The sequence below is a fragment of the Mesoplodon bidens genome (assembly GCF_964165515.1).
Source record: "Mesoplodon bidens genome assembly, chromosome: X".
NCBI classification, from domain to species: domain Eukaryota; kingdom Metazoa; phylum Chordata; class Mammalia; order Artiodactyla; family Ziphiidae; genus Mesoplodon; species Mesoplodon bidens.
This window is the reverse complement of record NC_138163.1, coordinates 94,547,341-94,572,100: the sequence shown is the minus strand read 5'-3', so window position 1 is coordinate 94,572,100 and position 24,760 is coordinate 94,547,341. Positions and strand designations below refer to the sequence as shown.

Here is a 24,760-nt window from a genome sequence, read left to right as displayed (position 1 = left end):
AGAGAACTGGAATTCTTAAATGCTATAAATTAGGGGAACCACTATGGCATCATTTGGTCCCAATTTAATCTATTCAGGACAGAAGTATTTCTTCCTTGCCTTCGAACCTCTGCCTACAAGGCTTCCTCCTCCCCTGGCCCATTCTGCTGTCCTGGAACGTGGCCATAACTATGGGTGCGTATCTGTCTACTGGCCCAGAGAAAGTAGGGGTGGCACGGGAGATGACGTCCTGAGAAGAGCTGCTCAGGGATGGGCAGAGCTCCCTACCACGCCCCCGCCCCCACCCCCACCCCCTCCCACCTACAGGCCTTGCTGGGAAAATGCCCATAGAACCCATTCTAAATAAGGTTGTCTATCCTACCGCTCAGAGCTTTAAGGATCCCTCCCAAGCGAAAGCTTTTGAGAAACTTCCACAGGACCTTTCTGCTCTGACCCCAACCGCAGATCCCCCCACCCCTGCCTCCTCTGCACTTGTAGCCCATGCACTTCTCCCCACCTCCACGCATGCCTCTCTCCAGCATCTCAGAAAGGCCGGAGTCTGAATTCCCCAGGCAGCTATTGTCCTGGCAGCACAGCCGCCACGCCAGCATCCCCACCCAGCCGGCCAGCCAGCCAGCTGGGTCCTCCCCGGCCTCACCAGCCCCCCTTCCCCGCCCCGCCCCGCCCCGCCCCGCTCCGCCCCAGGGAGGACCAGGCTGGCGGCTGGGAGTCTCCCTGCCTGCTTAGCCTCCCTCCTTCCCTCCCTCTCCCTCCCTGCCTCCCTCCCTCCTCCGCCCGCCCCTGAGGCAGGGACCGTGCAAATCGAGGAGAGGGGGGACGGACAGCCCAGATGGGGTCCGGCTTAGTGCCCTGGGCTCCCCGCCGATGCCTTATCCAGGCTGGGTGTCCCCAGCATCTTGGGACCTAAATTTGTGTAACCTGGGGCGCTTCCCAGGCCTGGAGGGTCCCTCCGGCAGGCCCACGGTGCCTCCGTTTTGCATCAGGACCCCCCCTCGGATGCTCTGAGCCACCCTCCTCAACCCGGATCTAAAACCCGGGACACAGCTATCAGGCCAGCCTCTCTCTCCACCCCACCCCCTCTTTCTGGCGTCCATCCCCTCCCCAACTCCACCTCTGCTGCTGCCTCTGGCTGTGGACCTGCACCTCTTCCCCATCCCCGACAGGCCTGGGGAGCGAGGTGAGCCTGGATGAGAGCTCCCACAACCTGGGGCTCTCCCAGGCCATGGTCCGAGTGCTCCCAGGGAGGAGCCCCAGACCCTGAGCATCTGCTGGAGGCTTGGCAGAGGCCCCGCGGGGACCGTGTCTTCTGAGGACAAAAGGCGGCGGCCAGCGGGCAGACAGGGAGGGGGAAGGGGGGACCGGCAGCCAGGTGGGCAGACGGGTAGCAGGGGCCAGTGCTGGCCCCCCTCCCAGCTTGGCGGTGGCGTGAAGATGGGGGTGGGAGTGTGTAGTTGGGGAAGCACCTGCCTGGACCCCCACCTGCCAGCTAGCTGGGCACCCCAAGGCTGTGTGCTGCCCACCTGGTGTTCCCCAACACCCCCTGCCCTGCCCAGTGCACTCCTCCAGTGCCTGCTTCCCCTGATGTCTGCGATTTAGACCAGCCCGGCTGTATCCACGGCAACAGAAGCAGGAATGTCACTGGCTGCCAGCTCACGGAGGGTCCCACAATGTGGCCTGGGCTGTGATTTATCCTGAGTGAGACAGCTTGAGCCCCCTCCCTCGATTCCAAGACAGCCCTGCTGAGAGAGCCTAGGTAAGTAGTCAGCATCCCTCCACCGAGGATGGGGGGCTGGGACTTCTGTCTCCCCACACATATTCCAGAGTCTCCATCACTGCCATGCTCTCTCTCTCTCTCTGATTCTGTTAGTCTCTCTCTCTTTCTGCTCCATCACCAGGGCTACTTGGGCACTCAAGCCTGGAGAGTCCTCTAGCCATCCCCATCTTCCTCAATCCCAAATGTCCCGTGAGGAAGGGAACCACCACCTGTTTCCCCGTACAAGGTCTGTTTTTATCATTATGGTCGCATTTGAGCACGAGGCTGTGTTAATATTTCCTTGTGTGCTGTCTGTGGAAGGCATGCCTGGAGCCCGGCTGTGCTCCCCTCACGATGCCTGCACCCTGGGCAGGCTCAGCCTCCTGCAGCTGCCTCCTCTCCCTCTCCCTCCTCCTCCACTCTCCGCCAGCTTCCTTGGCCAGCATGCAGGGTGTGTGTGTGTCTGCCTGAGTGTGTGAGCTGGCAGGTGAGTAGACGTGACAGAGAAGCTGCTCCCAGCCCAGACCACCCCCCACTCCTTGTTTCCTTGTTTCCTTCCTTCCTTCCCCTGTCTCTCCCCACAAGGAGCACAGACTTTTGCTCACTCACCAGGGAAGATGCTGCTGTGATTTCCAGCTAGGGAGAGGAAGCCACTGTAGGGTGAAAAGGAAGGTGAGGTGGGGGTGGGGAGCACTTCCAGGCCCTAGTCTGCTTGATGCCTTGGTGGAGGCAAGGACCATGCCACACAACACCCTGCAGGCGCCAGACACAACATCGTTGTCCCCACAGTGTGGGCCCCAGCCTTCATCCAAGGCTCTCAGTCTGTTTCGGACTCCCATGTTGTGTCTGGGATTCCCCAGATATTATGGCCTTGTGGTCCCTCTGTCTGAAGAAGCAGGAAAGCCTGGTATAGGGAGAACCTGGTATAGGTATATGGATTCTCCAGGGACACCTCCCTCAACTACTGTCTCTGCAACTTTAGTGAAAGTGTGCTACTTATTGAACCTTGGTTTTCTCATCTGTCAAAGAGGCTGGTAACCCTTCCTTCATGGCTGTGTGTAGTGACTAAATGAGTTGGTGCGTGTAAGTAAAGGATGTGTATAGAAGTGGCCCTGAAGCAATGTCAGCAAAGCTCATGGTCAATATTGTTGCTGATTGTTCATGATTAATATTGTCGTTAATTGTTTGGGGGAAGGACTGGCCCCTCTTCTCCAGGGTCTTGGCTGAGATCTGGGGAGGGCAGCAGGTAGGTAAATGGGGGAGGGGAGGGGAGGGGGAGGCAGGAGCAACTCTGTGTTGTTACTCCTCATTTGTAAGGAGGAATAAGTGGTGGTTGTGGGCAGAGCCTCCTGCCCCCACCCTCCTCCAGGCTCCTTTCCTGCACTTTCCCCTGTCTGTGCACACACACACACACACAGAGGCTCTAGCCCCCGTGAGCTAGCAGAGGCCTGGCTTGCAGCCTGCAGCATTGCTGACTCTGGTGATGTATGCATCTCCCTGTTGAGGGGAGACTTGGCAAGAGTTTGGCCTGTGGTCAGTGGTTGGCAGGGCGTGGGGACAGGGCTGAAGCTTCTGAGATCACAGGGCTTCGGGTGTGGCCCATGCAGCAGCCAGAGCTGTGGGGGACGGGTCCCAGGGAGTTACTAACATAGAGCCTGGGCTGGAGGGACAGTTGGGTCTGCTGGCTGGTTTCTGGGTGTGGAGATGTGGTGGAACACTGAGTGAGGGGTCAGTGGCTGGAGGAGAGTCCTCAAGGCCAGGGGAGCGTTAGGAAGAGGGGAAACACTGAGGCCCAGACGACCTCCTCTGTGGGGGCAGGGAGGGGTGGGATATATAGAGTAGGCTTATAGAGTAGACTTTTCTGAAGAAGCATTAGGTGCAGAAGGGAGAGAACCCCGCCTGTGGTCTAGAGGCATCTAGGCCTGAGCGTGGGTGTATATGTGCAACTGAAAACATATGGCTGTGTGTGTCTGTCTGTTCATGGGCACTATGAATGTGTATGAGTCTGTGTGTGTTAGCAGGTCACATGATGGTGTGAAAGTGTGTGGGTGTCTGGGTAGGATGGTGTGTGTACAAGGGAGTGGGTATGACTTTGCATGTCTGTCTGGGTGAGCAAATGGGCATGTTGGATCCTGAGCCTGAGTGAGGGTGTGTTTCTCTGAGCCAATAGGCCTGTTGAATGTCTGGCTAAATATATGTATGAGGTATACATTTGTCTTTGAGTGTACATGTCTGATTGTATGTGTATGAGTGTGAGGGTTTCAGAACGCCTGGGTGTACATGTCCTATTAGGTGATTGCCCAGATATATCTGATTGTGTATATTTGTGTATGCCCCTGTGTGCATATGAATACAAGTGCATCTAAATGGTGTGTTTGTAAGTGTAAGGGCATGTGTATGTGTGTGTGTCCATGCATGTATGGGAGAGTAAGTGTGGGTACACATGCTTCTGCGTGGGTGTGCCTGTCATGTATATGTATGAGTAGGCCTGTGTGTGAATGTCTTTGTGGATTCTCCAGCATTCTGAATTATGTCTACGTCTGTGTGTGCATGTTTGAATACATATCGTCTGTAGACAGACCCATGGGTCTACATCTGATTAGGGAAATGTTAGTGTAGATGGTCACACTAGTATAAGGAGAACTAATTGTGTGGGTAGGGGAGAGTGTGTGAATGCACATGTTTTGTGCATGAAAGTATGCCTTGTGGGTTTGCCTATGTGTGCACATTTGATTGTATATATGGGTATGGCTGGGGGGCTGTACACCTTTAAATATATGCACAAAAGGCTGTGTGCATAGGTAAATGGCCGCATTCATGTATATGTCTAGTTGTGTTTCTGGGTACACTGTTGTACCTCTGAGCGTACATCTCTGAGCGTGGTGTGAGTGCATCTCTTAGCGTGAGTGTGCACTCACACTCAGTGTGGTGTGTGCATGAGTAACTACAACTCATAATACTTGGATGCACCTGTCTCATTATGTATTTTGTTTGAATTTCTGAGTGAGTGTGAATGTGTGTGTGGAAATGCCTGTGAGTGACTGAGTGAATGTGTGTGTATATGCTAGTACGTGTGAACATCTAGCTGTGTGTGCACTTGAGTGAACATGTCTGTATATTTGCCTGTGTATTCACACACATCTAAGTGTATGTGTGTGTAAATATGCCTGGGTGTGTGTCTGTCTGAATGTACAGGTGGTGTCTGAACTGCACCAGTTTGTATAGTTCTAATTATTTGCATATGTGTATTTGTGTTTATCTACCATTGTTTGTTCTGGAGCATATGTTGTAGAACAGTGTAAGTGAGTGTACATACACACCACTCTTGGCCTATAGTGCATTTGAGTGTGTGTGTGTGTGTGTGAGGCTGTCTTTACATGTGTGTGTCTGTAATGAGTGTTAGCAATTCTTCTTGTGCAGATGTACAAGTGTGTGAGAATATGTGACTATTCTTCCATGTGTGCATGAGTCTTCTTTTGTTTGCATATTTTCTTATATGGGTGTATGAACATGTGTCAACATAAATGGTGTGCGTAATTGTGTGAGTGTGTTTTGTAAGTACATTTGTGTCTCCATGTCTGATTCTGTGCATGCAGAAATGAATGATGTACAAACCTAAGTTCATGTGAATACGCTTATAGGCGTACATGCCCAGTTGTGTGTATAAGTCTATGTGTGTTAGAATGTCCATGTATGAGTACACCATCTAATTGACAAGTATGTGCACATCTGGGTGTTCGTGTGTGTGAGTACATCCTGGTGTGAGTATGTGTAAATATGCTTATGTGGTCATGTCTGGGGCTGTATGTATACATTTGGGAGCTCACCTCTGTGTGTCATGTTTGTTCATTGTCTCACTGGGTGTGATACAGAGTCTGCCTGTCTGTGGACATATGTAAATATGCCTGTGTGTACACCTGTGTTTGTGAGTGAAAGTATGTGCTTCGTGGGCATTATGTCATGTGAGTGTATGCTATGCATATATGGCTGTGTTTGAGAATAAATGGATGTGCATATGTGGGACCAAGTGCAGTGTGAGTATGCACTGCTGTGGGTGTGCCTATTGTAGGGATGAGTGTAGGTATTTGTGCATGTGCCTGTCTCATGGTGTGTATGTGAGAGAGGGAGAAAGATTTGGCCTTGGGCTTGTGCAGATAGGCCTTATCATTGAGAGGGTGATAAGGGAGGGTACTTATGAGTCTGCGTGATGCTGTGTGTACCCCAGCGTGTATTTATGTGCCTGTCTGAAAGTCAGGTACCCTGCTAGACTATGTCTGGCTCTAATAGTGTAGACATCCGAGAAGATGGAAGCCAAAACACTTGAGCAATCCATGACCCCCTTCTGGGGTTTCTCTGGCCTTGACCATGTGCTGGGCTTCTGTGAGGGTCTCAGTAGAATTCCTGTCATCATTCACACTCAAGAAGTAAGAACCAAAAATGACTGATATCCTACTAGGGAAGGGGGCCTGTGACCTCTTTAGAAAAGGATTTCTTGAAACACAAAAACCTCATTTCCCATCCTCCCCCCACCATCAAAGGCCCAGGACAAAATGGCATTGTATGGTATCAAGGGTTGGCAAATGGTTTTCACATACAGCACCCAAGTTGTGCTATCCAGGGAGAAATCTAGATCTAAATGTGTATGTATAAGTGAAAAGTGAAGGTATATCCAGGTAGAGTGGGGTGTGTGTGTGGAGTGGGTGCTATATTTGATGAGAAAGAGAGAGAGAGAGAGAGAAGGGTTCTGGGTTGTGTGTATGTAAGAGAGAGCCTGGGCATTTCTGGGTAGGGTTTGAGTGTGAGACATTTGGGTGTATTTGAGAGGGATGAGTGTGGATGTGGGTGTGTGTGAATGGTGCATTTGTGAGACACTAGGAGACCATTGGCCTATTTCGGTGGAGGATGGTATAAGTAACACTTTGGGTGTGGCTGTGTAGGAATATGTGTGAGGGTATATATATTTGAGGGGTATGTAGGTATGCGTGTATCTGGATGGCACAAGAGAGAGTGGGGGGTTATCTAGATGATGTATGTTTTACAGTGTGGACCTATCTATGTTACGTGTGTAAGAGGGAGTGTGGGTATTTCTGGGTAGAGTGAGTGTATGAAGGAGTATGGTGTATTGGGGTGGGGGCACTCAAGTGTGGGTATATCTGGATGGTGTGTAGGTGGGTGAGAGCACAAGTGTATCTAGGCAATGTAAGTGTGTGATGGAGTTTATCTAGATGGTGTGTGTGTCTGTGTGTGTGTGTGTAAAAGAGAGAATTTGGGCACATCTGGGTGAGGGTGGGGTGTATGTGAGTGTGTATATAATTGGGAGTATCTGTAGATGCTGTGGGGGGTATATGTGAGTGAGGTGTGTGTGGTGTGTGAGAGACCATGGATATACCTGCATGGTGTGCATGGAGTGTGGGTATTCTGGATGAGAGTGATTAAGAGAGAGGGGGGAGCTGGATTGTGTGTAGGTATAAGAGAGTGCCTAGGTGTTTCTGAGTGTAGTGGGAGTGTGAGAGCATGAATGTATCCAGTGGGAGAAGTGTGTAGGTGTATCTGGATGAGGTAGAAGTGTTTGGGTTTGATTGGGTCAGGGAGTGAATGTGAGTGTTTTGGTGTGTGGCTGGGTGTATCTGGATGATGTGTGATAGAGTGTGGTACATCTGGGCTGTTTGTGAGACAGTGTGTGGGTGTATTTTGGGTGGAGTGTGTTTGAATGTGAGTGCATCTGGATGGTGGGTGGGTGAGAGCACAGGTGTATTTAGGTGGTGGAGTATGTATGAAGGTATATCTGGATGGTGTGTTGTTAGAGCTTTGGTTGGATATCTGGGTATATATGTACTTGGGTATGTGTGTGAGTGTGTGTATAACTGGATGAGGTGTGAGAAAGAGAGTTTGGGGGACATTACTGGGTGGGAAGTGTGAGTTTGGAATGTGGGGGCATCTGGGTGGTGTGGAGAGGATGAGAACATTGGATGTATTTGGGCAGTGGAGTGTCTGGGGAAGTGCACCTGGATGGTATGTATGACAGTTGGATTATCTGGATGGGATGTGTGTGTGTGAATTTGCAAGTGTATCTAGATGGTAGTGGAGTGTATCTAGATGATGCATATGGGTGTGAATGTATCTCAGTGGTCCACATGGGATGAATCTGGATGTTGTGTGTATGTATGAGAGTGTGGATGTATCTGGCTGGGGCTGTTTGAGTGGGCTCTGTTTGTGTGTGTATGTGTGAGAGAGGCAGAGACAGAGAGACAAAGAAAGAACATGAGAAGTGTGGGCATATATGGATAGGATTTGTTTGTGAGTGGGCGTCTCTGGATTATGTGTATGTGGGTATCTGTGCATGTGGATGTATTTGAATTGGGTGAGTGTGAGTATCTGGGTGGGGTGTAAGTGTAGTGTGTTTGAATGGTGTGTGTGTCATTGTAGGCGTATCTTGATACCACTTGTGAAAAAGACTGTAGGTTTGCCTGGGTTGGGTATGAGGGCTCTGGGTTGGGAGTGTGTGTGAGTTTGGGTGTATCTGAATGTTGTATGTGAGAGTGTGGGTGTACTGAGTTGGAAGTTTGCTTAAAGTGTGGCTGTATCTGGGTGGAGTGCCTGTGAGCGTAGGTGTATTTGAGGTATGTGTGTAGTGTAGGTATATTTGAGGTATGTGTGTATGAGGATGGGTGTGTCTAGATGGGGTGTGTGTGAGAGAGTGTGTATCAGTATTGGGTGTGTGTGTGAGAGTGGGTGCATCTGAATAGTGTGTGCAAAAGAGAATGTGTACCCACCTGGGCTATGGCGTGTGGGAGTGGGTATATCTAAGTAGGATGTGTGCGGTTCTCTCTGGATGGTGTATGGGAAGGAGATAGGGTATATCTGGGTGATGTGTGTGCATGTGAATATATGTGGGTAGTGTGTGTGAGAGCGTTTGGGTATATCTGGTTGGGGAGAGTATCCGAGAATGTGGGTGCATCTGTATGTGAGTGTGGATTTATTTAGATGGTGTGTAGGTGGTATATGTGGGTGTTTTGTGTGTTTAGTAGTGTGGGTGTGTTTTGATGGAGTGCATGATTGTGGGCGTGTGTATGAATGTGTATCTCTTTCCTGGGGCAAGATATACCTCTGCTGGAGTGTCTGTAAATGTGAGCATGTCCATATTTGTGTATGTGTATGTGTGTAAGTGTACCTGAGCCTTTCAGTACATGGCTTGTGTGTGCATGTGCTTGTGCTAAAGTAATGTGTATCTGTATATGTGTATGAGGTGAGTGTGTTTCTACATGTGAATAAGTTGGATCTGTAAGGTCTTGAGCCAGGCTCTGGGTTTACATCCTAATTCTGCCTTTATTAGCTGTGTGGCTTTGGACAAGTCACCTAACCTCAACTAAGCCCTAGTTTCTTATTTGTAAAGTAGGGGTAATAATACTACCTATCTCATAGAGTGAGAATTGGATGAGTTAATATTCAAAAAGTGCTTTGGACTGTGCCTGGTACATAATGAGTCCTCTGTGCCACGTAAGGTGTTATCCAGTGCTATAATTGTCACATGCGCCTATGTGTAGGTGACAGTATGTGTCTATCTGCAAGTGTGAATGGGGCAGTTTCTATGTGTGTATTTGCCACATTATCAGTATCCACATGTATGTGTGAGAGAATGAGCAGATCGTGGGTGTATGTGAGGGTGTGTTTATACATAAAAGTGGGTTTGTACTTATATGTGTCCCAGTGTGTATATAAAACCATGGGTGTATGAGGATGGAAGTGTGGGTCTAGGAGGCTGATGGAAGAGGTTTGGCCCTGTGTGTATGCTTCCCAGCATACACACATCTGAGTGTATGAGTGCATATACCTGTATCTGTGGTAGTGCGCAGTGCGTTTTTATCTGAATATGTAAACGGGTTTATAGTGGTCAGGATGTAAATGTGTGCATGTTGTGAGTGTCTGTAAATGTAAGAAGGTTGGTATTCAGGTTTATATGTGATGATGTAGGTGGATGTGTGTGTGTGTGTAGAAGATTTATGCCTATATGGCCATGTACTAGGATGTGTGTATCTGTGTCATGTGAATGTATGTGTAGGTGTGAATGAGTGTGTCTGTCTGTGTTTATAAGCAGCAGTGGCTTTGTGGGTGTGTATGTGTGAGCCTGCATTGCTTCACCTGCCTGCCTGCCTCTGTGTGTAGCAGTGAGCCTGAGCCATGTGTTTGTATGGGCGAGCAAGTCTGTACTGTGTGTATATGTATGTGTGCCAGGGCAGGGTTCGTATAAGATGGTAGGTTTTAATCTCTTAGTGTAAGAACCTGGGGTGGGGAAGGGCCTGGATCTGTAGGATGTGAGCAGCAGTTGCCCTGCGACTGAATGTCAAGTTCTTACATCTGTGCATACATGACTGTGTCTGAAAGCATATAGGTCCATACGATTTGGTCTGTAGGTGTATGTGTGTGCACATGCCCATGTGAATGGCAAATGTATCAGTGCCTAGGCCTGTATTTCTATAGAAGTGTGGTTATATATGTGTGTGTGTGTGTGTTATAGAAATCTTTGCATGATTTGCTGGTAAGTGGGCACCTACACACATGCCTCTTTCTGTGTAGAAGAGGAGGTGTGTGTGTGAGCATCTGACTGCACCTATCAGCGGGGGTAAGTGTGAATGTGTGTGTAAATTTGAATCTCCATGTACACCTATGCCTGTGTGCTGTGTATCTGTTCATGTGTGCAAGTGTCCACGCAATACGACTAGCTGTGAATGTGTCAGGCACACAGAGAAGGTGAAATATTTGTATGGCACGCTGTAGTAAACTTAAGAGGATGTAGGGGTCCTGGGGTTTGGTGAAAAGAAATTCCTTACATTTTCTTTATATTATGAAAATTGTGGTAAGAAAAATTAAAATGCCAAGTTTTAGGAGAGTTATTTAATATTGAATTTGTATGCAACTTTCAAATGAAATCTGTTCCAGATTTTTTCATAGTACACTTGAGCTCACTTCTGTAAACATAACTTTTTTTTTTTTTTTTTTTTTTGTTACGTGGGCCTCTCACTGTTGTGGCCTCTCCCCTTGCGGAGCACAGGCTCCGGACGCACAGGCTCAGCGGCCATGGCTCACGGGCCTAGCCGCTCCGCGGCATGTGGGATCTTCCCAGACCGGGGCACGAACCCGTGTCCCCTGCATCGGCAGGCGGACTCTCAACCACTGCGCCACCAGGGAAGCCCTAAACATAACTTTTTAATTCACTCATGCAAATCTGTAGTGGTCAACATTCGTGCCCACTTCTTCTGCATCTTTGGTCATGACTGTCTTGATTTATTTTATGGTCATTTTCATCATGATTTGGTAAATCACTTGGTGCTGAGCATAGATCCCTTATGCCAAGTTGTTGTGTTTCTTGGTAAAAACCCAAACAAAACAAATGAAGCAAATAGCCATTGGTACTTTTGACACGGATATAAACTTCCATTGTGGCCTGCCTCTTCTTGATCTTGGAAGGCATGTTGTTGAAGGTAAGACCCATTCCATGGAGGTTGTTTAGGCATAGTTTGCCCTAATGTCCTCTTAATTAGCTTGAATGTATGAAATGTAGCAGCATGGTTGTGCAGTTCAGCAAAACTCACCTCGAAAGCATGAGCTTTGGGGTCATCAGGTACCATTTTGGTTTCCCTGAAGCATCAGGTGCAGTTTCTTGTGTTGAATATGGCTGGTGCTTTCACATCATACCAACCTTTCTTAACAAATGGAACAACTGCTTGTTCGTGCCTCCCTTTTTCACCTCCCTTTTATAACTCACTTGTTCTTGCTATGCCCAGGCAGAGACCAGGTTTTATGCTCAGAATAGCTACATAATCTCTTCTGTCTCTTGGTAGTCACCATCAACAGGAAACCGTTTGCCTAAGTGGCAGCAAATGGTCAAAGGGTATTTTTTAATTTAATTAAAACTTTTCTCATCAATAATCTATAATTCTTAGTCTTTGAATTTTGTACTTCAAAGGTGAGATCCTTCCTTAAATCTAACACCTCTTTCTTTTCTTTCAGTCAAATGTCATGTTGAAATTTCTTGTAACAAGTGCTCATGAATTTTGGGTCCAACAGAAAATTTTCATTTTGAGTATTTAAAAATAATGATGAAGTTTTCCCCTAAGTAGACCTTGTTCTATTCATCCTAGTAAGTCTTCTTTAGTATTTAACTTATAATGCTAACTAAACATCACCCAAGGAACCATACTTGACCTGATTTCTTCTAAGTTGAAGTTTGGCTTCAAATCCATAAATCTTGTCGGTACACTTTCATGTATCTTTGAGTGTAGAAAATTTTTGATGTAATTTTATTCATGTGCTCAAAGAGCCATGTGTTGAAGCCAGTAAGCATCAAATCTGCAAAGTGAGAATCATTCACAGAGAAATGCTGAAATTTTTCTTTTAGCTCATAAATCCATTATAAAATCTTTACACACTTAGGCTTAAAACAATAAGAAGGGTGTACTGATTCCAGTGCTTCACAGAAAGCTGACAAGTGGGTGGGTAGTGCCTTGGATCTAATTAAATTCACCTGGCATCATTTGCTGTGGAAGTTAGACCTTCCGGCAAACTTTTATAGGATAAGGCTCCTCCGTGGATGACTCAGCATTTTCAGAACAAATTCCAGCTGTAAACTTCCTGCCATCACAACAGCAGCATTAGTCCACAGATTTATGCAGAGTTTCCACAATATTTCAAAATATTTATGTATCACTTTAAATATTTCAACCTTAGTTTATTTTGGTGCTTCTGGCATTTCTCTTCAGGCTCTCTGACTAGTACTATAAACCAAGCACAGTTAATCAACATCCTGAGAAACATCAATATAAAATGAAAACCCCTTTGATTCAGCAATCTTCTGGGTTAGTGTTATCTCGATGTCCTTTGACCTGTCACCAGTGTATCTCCTAACAGAAATAATTAAAAGTGGCCCCTGTCCTATTTCTTCTACCTTGTTGGTCTCAAATATAGTGTGGACAATTTCCCGGCAGACTGCTAACATATGAGATTCTACTGGGCGGGCATCTTAGCTTTACTTGTTAATTGTATAACCCTGTTACTAGCTGGTTGAACTCCATCTAAGAATGTTCTAACTCATCTCAAAAAAGAGCCCAGTTTCTTAATTTCCTCTTCCAGGTGCTTCAAAAAGTCCAAATCGTTCTCTGTGTGATAGAGTGTTTTGTGGTCAGTTGACCAACATAGCCTACTGCGAAGATTTCTGTTGATAACTTTTTCACACAAATTGGACATTTAGGCTGAGGAAAAGAGGGCTAACTGGGCAGCGGAACTCAAATTTGAGACAATCCTCATTAAATTGCTTAAATTAGGAACATCCTGGATTATTTTGGAGGGGAGATTACTGTGTTTGTCTTATGAGTCTCTTGATTTTCCAGCTTTAATCAAAAAGTCCAATTTGATGGGGAAAGAAATATCTTAAAAATTAAATCTACGTGAATATAAAGTATTGAAGGGGTCAGCAGACTGACCCTTTGTGTGACCCTTTGTGACTTCTGAAAACTGATTTTTTCCAAAAATCAAGTTTTGGGTCTTCTGCATTTTTAAGCAGCACTCTGAGATAAACCCAGAAAGGCCTAGAGTTCCCTTTGATGAATCAATTCAGTTCAGCTATAGTCAGGCTGCACTCATTTACTGACAAATGTTTTACCTAAGAACAAAAGATAATAATTAATTATGAAATTAATTATGAAATCCCACTAAGAATCAGATTTGCCAAATTTTAAATATTAAAAGCCAGTAGCAAGTAAATCAATAAATAAACAAAGAAATAATAAAAATGTTGTAATGTTTTAAAAAGAGTTCTTATCGTTTTTTTTTAATTAAAAATTATTTATTTGATTTATTTATTTTTGGCTGCGTTGGGTCTTTGTTGCTGCACGTGAGCTTTCTCTAGTTGTGGTGAGCGGGGGCTACTCTTCGTTGCGGTGCGCGGGGGCTACTCTTTGTTGTGGTGCGTGGGCTTACTGTCGTGGCTTCTCTTGTTACGGAGCATGGGCTCTAGGCACGCGGGCTTTAGTTGTTGTGGTGCGCGGGCTCCGTAGTTGTGGCTCGCGGGCTCTAGAGTGCAGGCTCAGTAGTTGTGGTGCACGGGCTTAGCTGCTCTGCGGCATGTGGGATCTTCCCGGACCAGAGATCGAATCCGTGTCCCCTGCATTGGCAGGTGGATTCTTAACCACTGCGCCACCAGGGAAGCCCAAGAGTTCTTATCTGTTAGAAATACTTACTGAAATTCTTATGGATGAAATGGCATAATAGATATGCTTCAGAATACTCTGGAAGTGGGGGAAGTGGGTGAGGTTATAGGTGAAACAAGACCCTATGAGTAGTGAGTCTGGGTGATGGATTCCCTGAGGTTCATTACAGGATTCTTTCTACATTTTTGTTTGAAATGTTCTAGAAGAAAACTTTTTTTTAGTAAAGAAGCAACAATCAAGGAGATTGTGGAAAAATAAGAATGAGATCAAATTAAAAGAAAAACAAACATTGTACATGTATGGGCAAAGCCAAAAAACCTCACTGATGATGAACAACCAGTGGCAACCAAAGTAATAATCTGACTATCTGGGATGTTTCGACAGGAAGCAGTTCAGACATTTACAACCTCCCTTCTCACATGGTCCCCTCAAGCCCCCTCTTGCTCCAGCCCCAGACAGCTCTGCTAATGTTTCCACCTGTGCGTTCTGGAGTTGGCTGCTCTGTGCACTTGCACGGGTTTGTCTCTGGGTGTATACCTGTTGCAGTCTGTATGTGTCAAGTAGGTATCTGGTTTGTGAGCAAGTTTGTGTGTGTATAGACATCTGTGTGTGAGAGTGTATCTGTATACACTATATCTGGCTTTTTTCTTTGTGTTTGCTTGTGCTTGCATATTGTTAAGGGGTGTGTGTGTGTGTGTGTGTGTGTGTGTGTGTCTGTGTCTGTGTTGGAGCTGGTCTACTTCTCTGCATGAGTGAGCGTGTACATAAATGGGCATCTGTGTATACCTGTGCTCGGGTGTACACGTCTGTATTGTTGAGTGTGCCTAATCTATGTGAGAGGTTTTGGATCAGTTGGTCTCTGTATGTTAGAATGTGTTAGAGTATGTACATGTGTGTACATACAGTTTTTTACTTGTCTGTTTTTTCTGTGGGTATCTGAGGGGCAGTCTGTATATACATATGTGTGGCAGGGTTCAAGTGCATGTGAGCATGCTGGCGTATGTAAGTGACTGAGTGTTAACGTGTGTAACCATGTTTGTATATGTGATGATATAGGTATGCCACTGTTTTCTTGCGCCTGTGTTGCAAAAGTTTAAATACGTGAGAGGATTTGAATGATCAGGTACACTGAGACAAAGGGTATATATGAGTCTACGGGTGAGTGACAGTGAGTAGGTTTGTGTGTGTGTATCTGTTACAATTTGAAAGTTTGTGTGTATGTTGGAGTTATAATTGTGGGTTTGTGGGCCACTGCACGTGTATGTGTGTCTGAGTGTGTCTGTGCGTATGAGCAATTCTCAGCCCTCTCATACCCAACACCCTCTTTTATGTAACATATTTTGTAACACCCCTTTACTATCTGGACATGAAGTTCTTAGATAATACAATCTCTCTGCATATATAATTTCAAAAGAAAATTCATATAGTATTTTATACAATAGCCACATTATATTAACTCTAATATAAATAAATAAGAAATAAAAGTGACTTATAAGAAAATAATTTGCATTTCAATATGGAAATGCTTGGGCATGACACTCCCCGGGAGATTCAGTGAATTAGAAGCTTGTAACATCTTATAATGAGTAAACGTGGATTTAGGAGAAGGGGAAAAATCAGAAGCTGCCCCTTGTACGAAGTGCAGGCCAATGACAGGCAAAGGCCTAGGGGTGAGAGTCTCCGAAATACTGAACAACTCAAGGAAAGTGCTCCACAAAACAAAGTACAGTCTCTAGACTTACATGGCAGCCACATTCCTGGATAATTCAGGGTATATTAAATCAAAGGAACAACTGTGTTTAACTGTGAAATAGAGTTAGATTCTAGGTTCAGTTCATTCCAAGTCCAAAATCCTATGGGATGGGGGACATATGTTGGCTGTGTGGGACTGCCCCACAGGTCACTGGATGGCCAGCATCCTCGCCCAGGACCCTAAATGTTAGAAGGACACACCCAGCACTGTGGCAACCAAAAATGCTCCTATAAATTTCCAAAATGTCCCCTAGGGGGCAGTAATGTCTTTGTTGAGGACAAAGCACTGGTGTTTAAGCAGGGTACACTGTGCCTGTGTGAATGAGGTGGCATACACGATATACCGTGTGTGTGTGTTTGTGTGTGTGTATGAGTGCCATGTGTGCATACCAGTGCCCCTGTGAATGAGCTGGTTGCTGTCCATGGGTCTCTATAGGAGTAGCCTATGTGTTTGTGAGTGTGTGTGTAGGTGTCTGTGTATCTCTAAGGGCATCTGAGCATGAGCAGGTGTGTACATGTTATGTGTATGCACATGCATCCTTAGTCTTGGATGGTCCCAGGCTGTGGCTGCCAGTCTATGCTTAGAAGAACACTCTCCTCACTTTTTATATAATCACCCCAGCTTTCCAGGCAACACCAGAGTTTTGTTTGTTTGCTTCTATTGTTTTATGGTTTTTTGTTTTGTTTGTTTTGTTTTAGTGTTTGTTTTTGTTTCCACTGGGACTCGGCTACACATTATCCACCTTCTCGGTCTTAGTGTGTCTCTCTGTGTCTCCCTCTCTCTGTCTCCATCTTTATTTCTGCCTCTCTCTGTCTCTGTCTTTGCCTCTGTCTCCGTCCCCTCTTTATCTGTCTCTCACTCCCCATCCCTGTCTATTTCTCTATATCTTTCTCTCTTTATTTCCTGACATTATCCCTCTCCTTCTATCTGTCTCCCTCCCTCCTTCCCTCTCTCCCTCTGTCTCTATTTTTTCTCTCTGTCTCTCTATTTTTCCCCTTTCTGTCTCTATTTCTCTCCCTTGTCTGTCTCTTGTACTTTCTCTGTTTCTGTGTGTGTGTGTGTGTGTGTGTGTCTCTCTCTTTTTTCTCACTTTATCTCTTCTTCCTCTTTCTGTCTCTATTTCTATCTCCTCTTCTCTGTGTAAGGCTCTCTCCTTTCTCTGTGTATTTCTCCCACCCCTTCCCTCCCTCCCTCCTATGTCTCCATCTGTCTCTCTCTCTCTCTCTCTGCTCCTCTCTCCTTCTTTGTCACTCGTGTGTCTCTCTGACTCTGTCTTACATTCAGTCTCTGTCTCTATCACTTCCTCCCTGCCTCTCCTCAAGGCTAAGGAGTATGTGTGTATGTGTGTGTATGTGTGTGTGTGCATATTTACACACACCCAGCTATCGGCTGGTCCACAGTTGTGTGGGAGCTATGAGGCCTTGAGGGGCCAAAGGGGCCCACCAACTCCGCTTCTCTCAAGCCCCTGCCCTAGCACCTTCTCTTGGCCCACTGGCACCAGCTCTGAGACTTTGGGGTGCCATCAAAGTCTGGCCCCAGATGGCTGTGGCAGGCCAGGTTGGATTGAGCTGGGAAACAGTGCAGAGGGGAGCTGTTTTCCTGGGAGGGACGAGGTAGAAAGACATCCACTCAAGCCCCACCTCCCCCAACTTCAAGCCCATCCCAGTCCCAGCAGGAGTTCTGAGCTTCTCCAGCTTCTGCCTTGCTGCCTCTCCTCAGGGAACTGCCCTGCTACCTTGTCACACCCCACACCCAGCCCACACACACACTAGGAGCTCTCCTGCTTCCCCCCCAAGTTTCGCCTGTGCTGTCCCATTCACTCACTGCCCAGACAGCTCTCTCAGCAAATCCCACCTGGACGCCTCCAGGCAGCCCTCCCTGAGCCACCAGCCCCTCTAGTCCCTCAGCCAATTGATTTGACAGCTTTTGACTGAGGGCCTACCATGGGCTGTGCACTGCTCTTCTGGAGGAGAGTGTGTGAGTCGATAATCCCTACCCTTGTGGAGCTTTCCTTCTAATAGGGAGAGGCAGGCAATAAACCAACATTTTAAAGTAAATATTTTATAATAACTATAAATGGAGTATAACCTTTAAAGTTGTGAATCACTGTGTTGTCCATCTGTAACTTATATAATACCGTACACGACCTATATATCAATATTAATTAATTAATTAATTAAAACAACTATTTAAAAAGTAAATTATATAGTACATTAGAAGAGAGAAATTCTAGGAAGAGAAGCAAAGCAGGTCAAGAGGCACAGGGGTGCTGTTATTCCTCACCCGGATTACTGCAAGAGCCTCCTAAGTAGTCTCCCTACTTCCACCTTTGCCTCCCATGATCTGTGCTCCTCACCGCAGCAAGCAGGATCCCATTCAATCCTGAGTCATGTCACATCTCGCCTCTGTTCAAAACCGTCCCACAGCCCCCATCTCACTCAGAGTAAAAGTCACAGTCCTCACCATGGCCTATGTGATCTGGCCTCACCACCTGTCTGACCTCACCTCTTACCACTTTCCCCTCCCTCACTGTGTTCCACCCTCTTCCTTGCTCTTCCTCAAATGCACCACACGCAGTCTCACCTCAGGGCCTTTGCTCTGGCTGTTCCCTCTGCCTGGACTTCTCTTCCCGCAGATGTCCACATGGCTCACTCTCTCACCTCCTTCATGTCTTTGCTCAGATGACACCTCCTCCGCGAAGCCTTCCCTGTCCACCTCATCTAAAACTGCACTTCGCCCACCCTTAGCACTTCCTATCCCCCTTCCCTCCTTTATTTTTATTTTTAGGAACCTATCATCATTTGACCTAGTATACTTCACCTATGTATCTTCTTTATTATCTAGAATATCAGCTTCACAAGGGCAGGGATCTTTGTCGGTTTATTTCACAGCTGTATCACCAGTGCCTGGCATGCAGTAGATGCTCAATAAATAGTTTTTCAACAAATGAATACACACAAGCATACCTACGTCTTTATATTCACATATACTCTCCACCTCACTTAAAGTAAAAACCCAAGTCCTTGTCATGGCCCACAGCCCTGCACGATCTGGCCCCAGACCCCTCTGTGAATTCACCTTCCACTGTCTCTCTTGCCACCCTGTTCCAACCACACTGGTCTTCCCATTGTTCCACGAGCATGCTAAGCACATGCTTGGTTATGAATAAAGAAACCTATTTAATGAGTGGCTACCAGCATTAACCAAAACATCTGTGAAACAGAATAGAAACTAGGTACATTATACATAGGATCTGTACTGTTTTGTGAAACTTTTGGTTCAGCTCTATGTACACATGCTTGTAGGTGTACCAGGCTGTGATGTAAAATGTATTTCTTACTATGGGTGGCAGTTTAAAAAGTTTGAAGAACACAAACTTTGGGCTTTGCAAAGGGAGAGAAGAGCCGCACCAACATCCCCATCCCACAGACCCACCAATGGAGGAAGCGGGTAACCGACGACATCCAGAGAGACGAAGCACCTCCTCACCCAGCAAGGAGGGAGGAGGAGCAGCAGTGGGCCAGGGCCTGACACCAGCCAGGGAATAAGTGGGGAGGCCACCTAGACATACTAACACTGCCCTTTCTGTTTCTTCCTCACCTTTCCTTTCCACCTGTTTCTCACTGTCTCTTTTTCCTGTGTTTCTCTCCCTCCCTGCCTACGCCCTCCTTCTTTCCCCCACTTCCTGTCTCTCTGGTTCTGTCTCTCTCCCTGTCTCTTCTCACTCTTTCTCATCCCCTCCATTTCTGTCTCAATTTATGTCCATTTTCTATCTCTGTTCTGTTTTTTCTCACTCTGTCTCTGTGCCCCTGTGTGTGTGTTTTCTCTCTCTCTCTTTCCTGCCCTCATATCTCTGTCTCTCTGTGTCTGTGTCCTCATTTGCAGGTGCAGCCCAGCAGGAAAACTGATGGAGTCCCCCGGGGCCCATCGAGTACCGGACTGGCTGACCCCATAGGGTTGGGAGCAGCCCCTGCCCCTCAGTATGGCCAACACCACTGGAGAGCCCGAGGAGGTGAGCGGCGCACTGTCTCCACCATCAGCATCGGCTTACGTGAAGCTGGTGCTGCTGGGACTGATCATGTGCGTGAGCCTGGCAGGCAATGCCATCTTGTCCCTGCTGGTGCTCAAGGAGCGTGCCCTGCACAAGGCTCCTTACTACTTTCTGCTGGACTTGTGCCTGGCTGATGGCATACGCTCTGCCGTCTGCTTCCCCTTTGTGCTGGCTTCTGTGCGCCACGGCTCCTCATGGACCTTCAGTGCGCTCAGCTGCAAGATTGTGGCCTTTATGGCTGTGCTCTTTTGCTTCCATGCGGCCTTCATGCTGTTCTGCATCAGCGTCACACGCTACATGGCCATCGCCCACCACCGCTTCTACGCCAAGCGCATGACACTCTGGACATGCGCAGCTGTCATCTGCATGGCCTGGACCCTGTCTGTGGCCATGGCCTTCCCACCTGTCTTCGACGTGGGCACCTACAAGTTCATCCGTGAGGAGGACCAGTGCATCTTTGAGCATCGCTACTTCAAGGCCAATGACACGCTGGGCTTCATGCTTATGTTGGCTGTGCTCATGGCAGCCACACATGCTGTCTATGGCAAGCTGCTCCTCTTCGAGTATCGTCACCGCAAGATGAAACCCGTGCAGATGGTGCCAGCCATAAGCCAGAACTGGACATTCCATGGCCCTGGGGCCACCGGCCAGGCTGCTGCCAACTGGATCGCTGGCTTTGGCCGTGGGCCCATGCCACCAACCCTGCTGGGTATCCGGCAGAATGGGCATGCAGCCAGCCGGCGGCTGCTGGGCATGGACGAGGTCAAGGGTGAAAAGCAGCTGGGCCGTATGTTCTACGTGATCACACTGCTCTTCCTGCTACTCTGGTCACCCTACATTGTGGCCTGCTACTGGCGAGTGTTTGTGAAAGCCTGTGCCGTGCCCCACCGTTACCTGGCCACCGCTGTTTGGATGAGCTTCGCCCAGGCTGCCGTCAACCCGATCGTCTGCTTCCTGCTCAACAAGGACCTCAAGAAGTGCCTGAGGACTCACGCCCCCTGCTGGGGCACAGGAGGTGCCCCGGCTCCTAGAGAACCCTACTGTGTCATGTGAAGCAGGCTGGTAGGCAGACAGGCAGGGAGAAAGTCAGGGCCACCATGATGGGGCCAACAGAAGGGGAGAGGTGGGGCTCCATAATAGGAGCCTTTCTTTCTGAGCTCTGGCCCCAGCCCCTCGAACCACCTGGAATCTAGGCACCTTTGCCAGCACCTCCCCAGGGATGGGGACTGGGTGAGGGACTGGGAAAGAGGCATTTCTAGTTCTGTGGGGCCCGTCTCCGCCACCTCCTTCTCCACTTCTACAATCTCTCTCTCTCTCTCTCTCTCTCACACACACACACACACACACATACACACAGAAGTGACAATTCAGAAAAAAAAAACTGAAAATGCAGGTTTTTCTACTCACAGCTGAGGAGACAGGCTTTCTTGCTTTAATGTCTCTCCTCTGACATTGTCCAGAAGGGGGAAATTTGTCCTGTAAAATAGACTTCCAGAGTCCTTATTGTCCCCTCTGCTCCCATGTACCCTCTCCTTCCAAGACCTTTAGCAAGGCCTGGATGTTTAGGGAGAAATTGATCTGCTGACAAGAGGGACCGAAGGGGGTGCTGGGTTCCCAGGGAGCAAGGAATGTTTAATTGCTATGATGTGTGCAATGTTGTTTTAGGCTAACCCTGGTCCCAAGCCCGGTCTTTTCTCCGTCCCCACCATGTCCAGACCTCCCAAGTGTTTCTTGAGCATCTGTTTGAGAAGCCAGGAGGGGAGGGAGAAGGGCTTCTGGGATGGGCCCAGGTTAGGTGAAGAGCAGGATGTGAGTACACGCCTTGAGCTGAAGAGACCCCAGCTTGGCTGCATTCTCTCAAGCTGCCTCCTGGATCCCCGTGCCCCAACTCTTCTTCTTGAGGATGGAAATCTACCCACCGGGGTTGATTTGGGTGCCATACAGGCAGGAGCAGCCCCCCACCCCATGGAAGTGTAGGGAGAAAGTCAAACTCTCCAGAATGGCTGGATCCCAAAGGCTGGGGTCAGAGTGGAATTCAACCCCAGAATTGTCTCCTGAGTTCATGATACTCTCCTGAAGATGAAAATTCTTTGAGGGCCTTGGTAAGTCATAGTGGTATAAACTCCAAGGCACTGTGGACTTGAGTCCATTCCTCTCTGACCTCTTTTTGTCCCCCTCAAGCCTCAGGAGCCTCAAGCCCCTCTGTGGTAACCCTTGGCCTTCTGGGCCCTCAGCCTCCAACTTCCTTGCGCTGAACAGCCCTTCCCCTCTTCCTCCCTCCACCATTACTTCCACCCCAAGTGGAGCAGACTGCAGCCAGAATCCCCAGGTGGGAGATCCCAAGCCTCCTTCCCAGGGCAGAGTCCACTCTGGGCTCCCATCGAGTCTTATGGACTGGTGAGCCAAACTGGCATTCTTTGCCTGGTCTTGCCCAAGTTCTCTGTCCCCCTCTCATCTCCTGGGAGAGAGGGAGATCTGTATTTATCCACCCCCTTTCCCTTCCCTACAGAAGCCCTTGTACTACACTCCCTCCCTACTCCAAGACAGCTCCAGAACTGGGCAAGCCTTGACCCAAGAGGGATGGAGAAGGCACTCTAGGCAGGAGAGACATTAATGAGCCTGGCTATGGAGTGGCCCTGGAAAGGCAGGCCAGAGTGGCTGAGAGGCTGGGGGTGGGGGGTACCTGTTCTCTCAGTGATAGTGATGGGGGTGCCTTTCAGGGGGTGGGGTGGGGGCACCACAGGGGTGGGGGTAGATAGGGTACATTCAGGAGGATTTGCCTCCATTTCCTTTTTCTAACTGCGTGGATTCACCATTGGATTTTGTAAATGGAAAACTGAAATGAACAATGCTATATTGGATGTTTTCTCTTTCTGTGTGTGTGTGTGTGTGTGTGTGTGTGTGTGTATGTGTGTGTCCTGTCTGTGTGACTACATGTGGGGAGGTATGGTCAAGTGAGACAGTGTGTCTGTGTGACTTTGTTGGGGGCACTCCTGCCTGGGGCACACATGTGAGCAAATGCCTGTATGTGGAGACATATACCGTGTACGTGTGCACACATGTACACATACGCACCTAATTGAGAGGGGACAAAATAGAGTATGTGCCTGCAGCAAGAAGTAGAGTGGTCAGAGAGATGGAACTTGAAAACGGTATGTACGTATGTAGCAAGAGGGTAGACTCCCATCTCATAAGATCTTCCTCCCTTGGCCCAGGCTCTGAACACAGGGGACAGGATACTTGAGTACCCCATCTCTTTGCAAAGCCTGGAGCCCCCAGGTACCACTCCCAACTCCCGTATCAGTCTCCTCTCAAAAAGCCAGATAAGGTGTTCCTGAAAGTGGACCACCATGGAGTATGGAGACTGGGAATTGGGGATCAAACTTGGGGGGAACTATTGGGGTTAGGTAATGTCCGCCCCCCACACACACACAAAATAATGGCTTCTGGAGGGACTGCTCAGTCTGGGATAGGAGCCCTTTGGAAGGGTCCACTGTATACAGCTCGGATTTTGGTAAGCTTTGATTAAATTCAGAGGGAGGGATGTCACAGGGGGGGAAAAAAAAAGCCTGGGAGTCTCCCCAGCCAGCCTGTTCCCTGGGCACTCAATTACTTTACTCTCTCAGATGCACAGAATTGAGTTGACCATACTCCTCAGTTCTTGGCACACTATATCATCATTGGTTCATATGAGGCCCTTATATTTTTTATTGTTTTGTTTTGTCCCCTTCATCACCCATCCCTGATCCCATGTCCCCTTCCACATAGGCACCCACTCTCGTGTATTTAACGTACGTCCTTCCAATCCACCGTTCATGTGTTTATTTACATATATGTGTATCTGTGGAAAATGTATGGTATTGTTACGTGTTTTAATTTACATAAACAGTATTGTACTATAAATCTTGTTCTGTTTCTTTCTTCACTCAACATTCTGTTTTTGAGAGATCCAGCCATGTTGCCGTTATGTAGACCTAATTCATTCTAGTGGTCCATCTTATACATGTATCACATTTTTCTTATTCATTCCCCTGGGTGATGGGTCTCTAGGTTGCCTCCAATCCTCTGCTACCACAACAAGCCTGCAATGGGCAGTTTCCTACATGTCTTTTTAGGGACTCCTTATTTAGAGGAGAGGAAACAAGCTCAGAGGGAGGCACTGATTTGGTTAGGGTTTAAGTGAGGAGCAGATCCTTGACACGAATCCCACACCTAAGCCAGAACCCCACCACCGTGCCTCACGAGAGACCATCCAGCTGGCTCCCCAAAATCTAAAATAGAATTAAAAACAGCATACACTGAGGAAATGGAAAGGAAAGGATGGGAAGGAGAAGTATGGAGTCGATGAACACATAGAAAGTCCTAGAAAGATCTAGCAGATGAACTGAATCACTATCATTTTCATGACGCAGAGGAAGTTACGTTTTTTGGTGCGATTATTATTGCTAGAGCTATTTTGCAGAAATGGGGAACGCCACGTCAAAACCTGGCCCCAAACCAAAGACCCTCGATTTCTAAACCCCAGGCTCCTTGAGTGCCCCCTGAGCCGCGAGGAGCCGCCTCCGAGTTCGCCGCCGCAGGGGCGAAAGCAAGGGCTGGGGCAGGGGCAGATTTAAGAAGTGCGTAGTTGCTGACGGGGAGGGGAGAGGAGGGGGAGAACGACAGCGAGGCTCTCGAGTCTATCTGAGCACATCCTGCTCACTGATTGCGCTTGTTTTTTGTTTTGCGTTTGGGTCTTCAGAACCACTGGTACTTCTCCCATTGGATAAGACATCGGCAGGCGGAGGTAAAGGGTCTTCTTCCCTTCAGCTCTCCCCGAGGCCAATCGTCCGGCACCGTCTATAAGGTCGCTAAGGGAGGTGGCCCGGTGATTGGTGGGCCCGAGGGTAGCCAATGGGAAAGTGATGAGGTGCGGTGTTGGCAAGCGGATTGCGTGCGAGCGGGCAGGGGCGGGGGGGCCGCGAGAGCCGCCGCGGCGGTTGGCAGCCAATGGAGAGGCG

General features: G+C 48.0%; 1 protein-coding gene across 3 annotated transcripts; it reads left to right on the top strand.

Annotated features, from left to right (window-relative positions):
- The first annotated feature begins 824 nt into the window (after positions 1–824).
- GPR173 (G protein-coupled receptor 173) lies at positions 825–24,580 on the top strand. 3 transcript variants are annotated; one of them, XM_081223319.1, is made up of 3 exons: positions 826–1,753; positions 1,896–2,000; positions 19,595–22,462. In XM_081223319.1, the coding sequence occupies exon 3, from the start codon at positions 19,692–19,694 to the stop codon at positions 20,811–20,813; it is 1,122 nt and encodes a 373-aa protein (XP_081079445.1). In that variant the 5' UTR covers positions 826–1,753; positions 1,896–2,000; positions 19,595–19,691; the 3' UTR covers positions 20,814–22,462. The 3 variants fall into 3 exon arrangements, 2 of the variants coding, with proteins under 2 accessions (XP_081079445.1, XP_081079446.1); XM_081223320.1 differs by lacking the exon at positions 1,896–2,000 and having other exon boundaries at positions 827–1,177; positions 1,597–1,753; XR_014014316.1 differs by lacking the exons at positions 1,896–2,000; positions 19,595–22,462 and adding an exon at positions 24,502–24,580 and having other exon boundaries at positions 825–1,753.
- Positions 24,581–24,760: the final 180 nt, after the last annotated feature.